Genomic DNA, 8,308 nt, shown 5'->3' with positions numbered 1-8,308 from the left:
TCCAGTAGGCAGCAATCCGTTAAATGGCTGTCTCCCTCCTCTCCTTTCCTCCCTGTTCTAACTGGGGTGCCTCAAGGCTCCATCCTGGGTCCCCTCAAGGCTCCATCCTGGGTCCCCTTCTGTTTAATATCTTCACCAATGACCTTTTCACATCTTACAAAGAATCTACCCTCATTCAATATGCAGATGACTCTGCACTCTTCTCTATCTCAAACTGTATCTCTGAGCTCCATACCCTCACTCAGCCATTTTTCAGTGGCTAGGTGGATTGTTATCAGACCAACTCATCCTTAACCAAAAAAAGACTAAACTCCTACTCTTCCTCCCCCGTTCCCTTTCTCAGCACAAAACCACCTTTTCTATCAAATCCTCTAACAATACAATTATCCAGCCCGATACCCACACTAAACTCCTTGGTGTCATCATTGATGACTAACTTTAAATTTAACCTCCACATACTTTAATGTATAAAGAAAACCCATCAGAAACTGGGCCTACTACATCAGAACAAAAAATTTCTAACCCCCAACTCTAGACTCACCCTAGCACAGGCCCTCCTCCTCCCCTCCCTCCTATATGCCGCCCCAGTTCTCACAATATTCCGGTCACAACACTGAACAAACTCCAACAAACATACCACAAAATCCCCTTACAATGCACATCACTGTATCTCGCTAAACTCTCTCCAATGACTTGAACTCCCCCAACAACTGCAGCTATCTCAGTTTTTAATGTTACACTCTATTCTCTACAAACCATCACTCTGCCCATCTCTTTCTTCCTTGATCTCCACTTATGCTCCAATTCGGCCCCTCCGTACCTCTAACCAGAAGCTACTGGATATCTACCAACCAAAAAAAAGTGTAGGCAAATTACTTTACAAACGCTCTGTTGCTCAGGCTTGGAACAAGCTTCCCCTTCACATCTGCTCCATAACCCACTCCTTACACTTTAAAAATGAACTAAAGACTCCCCTTCATAACTCCAAGACCTGCTCCTGCTATGACCCAACATAAGTCCTCTATCACTCTTCTAGGTGCCTCTTTCCCCCTCCTTCTTGCACCACCATATTTCTTGCACCACTCCTTCTAGAGTTGTGAAAGACTGCACAAAAACTCTTTTGAAAAATTGCATGTCTATTGTGTGCCCTCTTTTGTGGCTAATTGAGCCTGCTTTCTTCTAACTATAACACACTGTGTGTTACTTTAATGTATTGATCAACATACAAAATTATTCGTGTTAATTCTAATTTATTGTAAGGTGTCTCTTACTGTTTCTCCCTCAAATGTAAATGACTGCACAGAAACTCTTTTGTTTTTTTTTTTGCAAAATTTTACTTGTGTATACATTATTGTGTGGTCTCTTGTGACTTATTGAGCCTGCTTTCTTCTAACTATAATGCACACTGATGTATTGATCAAAATACACAATTATTCTTGTTTCTATTTATTGATTTAAATACTCATCAGTTGTGATTAGTGAAGTAGTGTATTCTGCCTTTTAATTGGAGCTTTTCTCCTCGGGTCTCCTCTGAAAATGGGCCTCAAGCCCAGTAGGACCAACCCGGTTAACAAATGTCAAAAAATAAATAGTGTTCACTGCGAAAAGTTTTTAAAATGTATTTCTAATTATGTGCAGTTTTAGTCAGTATACCTGCATGTCTGTGATATAATAGCTAGGTGGTGTATGTGTAAATGTATGTGGAAATAGTGTATGTTGCATGGACATGGAGTCTGGAGACATAGAATTTTGTTTATAGTTATTGCAATTGTGTGATTTCTGAATGACAAATTTTACTTTGACTTAATGGGAGGAGTAGAGTTGGGTAGGATTGCTGGGCATAGGGATTTATAGGTACGTTTAGGGAGGTGTTGATGTGAATGAGGATGTATTTATAAGGTGAGGAGTTTCAGTACAGAATACTGTATGTATGGTAAGGAAGCATAGTAAGAAAGTATGGATTTAATTGTGTATGGATGTAGAGAAATTGAGGGTAGTGAGGTAGAAGCAGTATAGAGAAATAAGGTGAAGGGTAAGAGATGATGCGGAGGAAGAGATGAGAGAAATACTAATTTGTAGTATATGAGAGAGGATTGCAGAGGTGAAAGAATGCGGGAATTTTTCTCTGGGCCGAACTAGGGGTACAGTTGGGGAGGGGTCTGAATAGGAAAATGTATTGTGCAGAGCATTGTGGTTTGGAGAGTGACAGTTTGGAATCCTGCTAAATATTATGTGGAGGTAGGGAAGAAAACAGAGCCACGACTGTTTCTCTGATTAGTAGTAAAGTTGTTTGGGAAGGAAAGTTGTTTGGGAAGGTGGGAGGAGTCTGTCACAAGTGATATTTGTAGTTTGGAAGTATAATGATAGAGTGACATGGGGTAGGGGAGTGAAGCCGAGTGCAGCAGACTTTCACGCTTAGGCCATTTATTATAGTGAGCAATCAGTTTTTGGCTGATGCTCAACAGTTGGCAAAAAGGCACGGACAGAGCAGGCTTTACTGAATGGACACAAGAAGCTAAGGACAGGAAGTAACTGGCTTTTCACAGTGTAAGCTAATCAAGTGGAAGGACAGTGGCCAGTTTGGTAAGTGGTCCTTGGGAGTGTAAGGACTACCCCTTGGGGGGTCACACCCACTTTCCAGGACAGTTATAAGTTTGACTAGCTAATGTTAATACACAGCAAGGCTTACATTGTACAGTGACAATATTGTCAGGGAGAACTTTTGAAGGTGTCATGTGACAGCTCCTGCTATGAAAACGACTGATATGATGTTGACAGGCTCTGAAAGAAAAGTAGAGAAACTAAACTGAAATAAAATATATGGAAGCAAAATGCATAGTAGTTAACTTATCCTAGAGATGGAAGAAGAAATGCAGTAACTCGAAACAAGAGAAGATGGGCTATCCTAAGAGTAGAGAGAAGGTAAGGTCATAATAGGTTTAGCAGGCAATATACTGAGAGAACAACTGTAGTGGACTGTATTGAGCAAATATCAGTACACTGCTAAGCAAATTACGAAACAATCACTTGGTAAGAATTCATTAAATCCGTACTTCAAAAGAGTGTTGGATATACCAAAATTTCAGCAACTGAAATTACATAATTGAACATAAGTGAATCTCCTACAGGTTAATATGTATAAAGCTTCTCTGACTAAGAGTAAAAGCAGTACAAATTCAACACACTTCCATAGGTTCATAAGTGTTTACTAGGTGACAACTAGGGCTTTTTAGCCTATCCATGCATCACAAATCTGTGACAAGTGTAAGCAAGGGCTTTACAGATGAAACATTTACAGTCGGGCCTGGGAGATAACCCATTTATAGGCTGCCTGGGTCAAGTAGAGACAGATGCCCAACTAGGGATGAATTTCCTGTTCCCCATTCAGTTGTCCAAGTTGCACTTTAATTCAGTCAGGGAGGAACTCTGCTTCACCTGCATGTGGATCCTGTTCTAAAGAAGATATAGTCTCTGGGATACATACCTGTCGCTCCAGGTCTTCTTTACGTCGCAGGCAAGGTTAAGTCTTTAAAATTTTGGTGCTGCTTGTTTTTCAAGGTGTTTACATTCTATGCAGTCTTAGAACAAATAGAAATGTAGTACCACTGCTACATACCTGTCCTGTGAAGGAAGATGATGACTAAGCAGATGTGGAGACCTAAATGAGGGGAAATTTTAAGAGCACGTTCCAGTACAGTGACCCAGATTGGTGTCTTAGGTAAACTGGGCCTGTAGGGCAAAAATAACAACAATTGCATGTAGGTGTGTGCAGTAATGTTAAAAAATGACATTGGGTGTGCTGTTTGGGCACTGATGTTTTTTTTGCAGTGCTGATGGAGACAAGAAAATGAGACTTGTCAAAATTATCCAGGAAAAAGCTGGATGGGAAAGATTACAAAAGTGAGGGTGTAGAATAAACGCCTACAATTGTGGCACTGCTGCTGCTGCTTCTGGAGTCATGTGAAAGAGCTGTTAGCCTTACTGTTTTATCAGGTTTGTCAGCCTTTTTTTCTGTGGAAGACGTGATTGAGAGCCTTGCAGCATGCACTAGATGTATATCTTGTCAGAATTGCATGCTTTGGGCAAAAGGTCCTAGTTAATTATCTGGTATATGATGGAACTGTGTGAATGAAGTAAAAAAAGGCATCCTCATGGGACTGCACAGAGAAATTGTGACTTGTGAGCGGTCTATAGTGGCTGGAAACTGAAAATGTTTGGTATGAGTCAGAGGTGGTAGTCACATGTCAGAATTGCTGTAGACATTTCAGGGCTGCATCAGTTTACTGGTAATCTGTCATTATTCCCACTGGATTGGTATAGATGTATAAAAATATATACAGTATATAATGAGCGATTGTGTTTGTCTTAAGGCAACAAGAAAGTATTGCTCTCTATTTACTTACTTATGTAATTTTCAGACGGACACCAGACCTCTTGCAGCACCTTTTTGGAGTCTGTATTTTAATATATGAGCAACATAAACCTGTCGTCATAGTTTACAGTTTGCTTAACAGAAGAGTTTAAATTCAAACTTTTTTTTTTCCAGCTAAAGTAGATCTCTGGGACTCTGATCTCCCACCTCTTGCCATGACTGTTACGTACACAGCCCGTGTGGCGAATGCTCGTTTCTGCAGTTTCTCTAAGCTACTGCTGCTGTGGAGGGGAAGCATCTACAAGCTGGTGTACAAGGAGTTCTTTGTCTTCTTCATCTCGTACATGTCTCTCAGCATCTCGTACAGGTGAGTTTTGCTTTACTCTGCTCATCACATGGATCCATACTTGCAGATAAGGTGCTGTCTGTTTAACCAAATCTGCATTTAGTGTAAATGTTACCAGTTTGTTTAAAACCTGATATGAATTTTAGTACTGATGCTAATGTTCTGACAAAGTACTTTGTTGACCATACCTCCCCACTGTGCACATTTTTCACCTACACATTTATAATAGAATTGAGCTGAGGTTTTAATCTGCATTTTGAACTCTTGTTCACAGCAGGACTCAAGGATTGCTTTTGATGGGGGCAAGGAATAATGAAAAAGGTGGTTGGGGGGGTACAGACATCTGCAATCACCTGTATGGTGAAGATTGCATCCCTTTCTCCCAATCAGTCTACAATTAACATAACACTAATTCTGAATTCACAGCAAGATTGAGACGTGACACAATTTCTATGTAAGCTTTTATTTTTAACCCCCCCCCCTCTGTGTTTGACTTGTTCAGTCATTACTAAAGTTCTGAAGTGTTTCTTTCAACAAATCTCTTAATACCTTGTGGTCGAGGAGGAAGTGTGAAAGTGGTTAGTGGAGTGACACTGGATGTGCACAATGTGTATAACAGTGATGGAACCTCCATCGCTTTCCTGGTCCATTCATCCCACATTACTTGGATCCCTCAAATATTAAATTTATACTAAAATAATGTACTTAGGTGGAGCAGGCCCTCCCTGCATCTTAGTAATGAAACATTGCATGTTAGTGGAGGAAAGCCCCTGCCCCCATGATATAGAGGAATGGAGCCCTGACTCTTCCCCATACAACCAATGTTCCCTTAGCAGCAGGATTGGGTGGGGAGAGATGATACCAGTAACAAACGCCGGCTTTCACATTCTGTGGCTTGGCTTCCTTCATTGGTAGCGACAGCAGGAGTGCAGGTGTAACACCTGTAGCAAGTGGATTGTCCTAAACATGCTGCAAGAGATGCATTACTTGGCCAGGAGACATGGTAAATTTGGTAACGTAGATGTGTATACTGGTGGAAGTGAGGGTGCAGCATGCAAGCCACTTTGGTTGGCAGGGACTAGGCGCAGATTTTAAAAATCCTCCCCTTGGCAGCAGATGATGGCACCACTTTTGGCATCTGGAGTTCTCTTGCCAAGGGAGGAGTAAATAGGGCCAGCTCAAAGGAGAGACTTGACGGTCAATGGGGATGGGAGAGGTAGACCTTTTCATAATCCTTCCTGTTGTCTCACCATCTTACATGGGGGTTGACCAAAATGTGTTTTTACCCCTTAACCAGAAAAGGTGTGTGGTACCATGGTGTGTGTAGTGCGTGTTGTGTGTTTATTCATGTATGTCAATTGTCCAGAGTTTTGCAAACTTTCCAAAATTTTGCCATCTATTTTTAGTCTGATTCTCATACAATATGTGGTTTTCTGGCAAATCAGTTTAGACTTCATATCCTTCAGAAAATTAATGGTAACACAAAGCCTTTTATTCTATCAACTCTATAGGTGTATAAGAGTAATATTTAATATTTGTCCCTATTTTGGGGCTTTTTCCCCTATTAGTTTTGGTTTTGTCCAGATTTCTTTTGTTAAGATGTTGAGAGGTATGTGTATATTGGTTGCAGATTTAATGGATGAATGTTGAGAAGGTCAAATGTGTTTAATGCCAGCACAAGTAATCTATTAGTAAAGCAATTACAGAATGTTGGGTTGGTATTAGTTTATGGGAGACTGAAGTACAGTGAGAGTGTGTGTGTGTGTGGGGGGGGGGGATTTCCCTTTCCCCTTCTGATGTGCAACCATAAGAGTAGCATTGGGGTGGGGGCTTGACCCATGAAACAAAAAAATGTCGGGTGTGCTTTCTTTGGGACTTTTGATCTTTCTTTTTTTAGATCAGTCTTTTGTGGTTTGACTAAGTGCAGTTTCTGTGTGTAAATATAATACACAATACTACATGCGCACAAGTATTTTTATTTGTGTAATACATATATAATATTACATGTGTGTTTTATGTATGTATCCCCTGGCAGCTGGCACAGTGTATTATGGCTGTGAGATGTTAATGAGCTGTTTCCTGTAATCCAAGGTTTGATTCCATTGGCTCCTTTTGAATTGCTGTTCCTTTGAGCAAATCATTTACCTAGGTAGCGCATCCAGGATGAGTCTGAAAAGAGGTCATGTAGTGGTCTATCCCAGTTAAGAAATACACATTTTATTAATGTGGACTAATGTGAGGGCACGCACATGAGAAATATGCAAATTAGAGACAAAAGACTTTGGCCTGCATTCATATTTTGTGCATGTACAGGTAGATGTAGAGAGAGTATTACAATTACATGAATTCATGCGTCTGCATGCACCATGCCAGCAGTGTTGCAAAAGAACCCTTGTTTTTTTTTTCTGTAATAGCAGGGGTTTCCTGTTTGACAGCGGTGGGGAAGGCAGCAGGCCATGGCTGCAACGCTTCCTACACAGCTATAGGAAAGGATACTTGGGAAGCTGCCATTTTTTCCATTGGCTCAGAATTTGGCGCCCTAGTTGCAGTGCTGTTGACTTACGTGCCGGTGGAAAAAGGTAAGTTAATAGGAGAAAGTAGCCACTGTCCTGTCACCCCCCCACACCGAGTGGATGGTGTAGGAACCAGCGCTGACTGTGACCTCTTAAAGTACAGGTAGTAGCCACTGCTCAGACATGCCTGTGGCTGGACATGGCAGCAGTTTGGTTTTAAAAGGATGTGAATTCTGTGCAGAATTACAAGCTGAGCAAAGAGGGTAATTTTTTGAGGTGCTGTCTGAGGTAAGTTGTGGAAATGACTGACTGACTTACTCTTGTACAGCAGGATTTGAGCAGAATGACAGTATTGTGATAAAGCCTTGGTCTGATACTTTACTGGCTTCCTTGCCTCTTCAATTGTCCTTTGTCAGCCTTGACTATGAGTGGGGTGGGTTAGGAGATGTGGCAGGTGCGGTGGGTTAGGAGACTGGGCAGGAGGAGGTTTAAGACTACAAGAGGGTACAGTGTTCCCAGAATGGAGCCTCTGAGAAGTGATGCTGAGGGTAGTACAAATAGGATTGCTGAGGAGAGTACAAGAAGTGCGGTTAGTGACAGTTCTGTTGTGCACTGTGCAAGAAGTGGGTTGAGACATCTTAAGAACTAAATATGGTGTTGGGGAGGAGAGTACAGGAAGTACAATTAGTGCGAGTTCTGTTGTGCACTGTGCAAGAAGTGGGTAGAGACATCTTAACTAAATATGGTGTTGTCGGGGAGGTTGTCATACTGGCAGACTTTGGCATTGCTTATGCCCTTATCGGCATCCCTGCTGTAAGGGTGTTTTATTACAGCTGGCCTAAATCCTCCCTTAGGGAGGTGCTGATGGTAAGCACTTGTATCACTACAAGGAACACCTCTGCCTTTTTAACATGCATATGTGCCAACAAGGGCTACTGTCACTGGCTTGGATGGACAAGAACCATATCCTCCTTGACATCCTGATATACCCATGCCTTTAAGCAGAGCAGTAATGACGAATGCTCAAGGCCATTACTCTCATGATGGACACAACCACCCTTCCTGTCTGCACTGAGC

At 41.6% G+C, this 8,308-nt stretch overlaps 1 protein-coding gene across 1 annotated transcript in view; it reads left to right on the top strand.

Moving 5' to 3' along the window:
- The first annotated feature begins 4,538 nt into the window (after window positions 1–4,538).
- The window catches only part of LOC122812332 (bestrophin-2-like), a 222,456-nt gene continuing 218,686 nt past the window's right edge, over window positions 4,539–8,308 (top strand). Inside the window, exon 1 of the mRNA XM_044084743.1 lies at window positions 4,539–4,739. Within this exon, the coding sequence (XP_043940678.1) occupies window positions 4,588–4,739 (152 nt within the window). The 5' untranslated portion in view covers window positions 4,539–4,587. The remainder of the gene's footprint in view (window positions 4,740–8,308) is intronic.

This window comes from Protopterus annectens, chromosome 9.part0, assembly GCF_019279795.1.
Source record: "Protopterus annectens isolate FY-2018-M chromosome 9.part0, PAN1.0, whole genome shotgun sequence".
NCBI classification, from domain to species: domain Eukaryota; kingdom Metazoa; phylum Chordata; order Ceratodontiformes; family Protopteridae; genus Protopterus; species Protopterus annectens.
The sequence above is the reverse complement of the archived record's forward strand: the minus strand, read 5'-3'. Positions and strand labels throughout refer to the sequence as shown.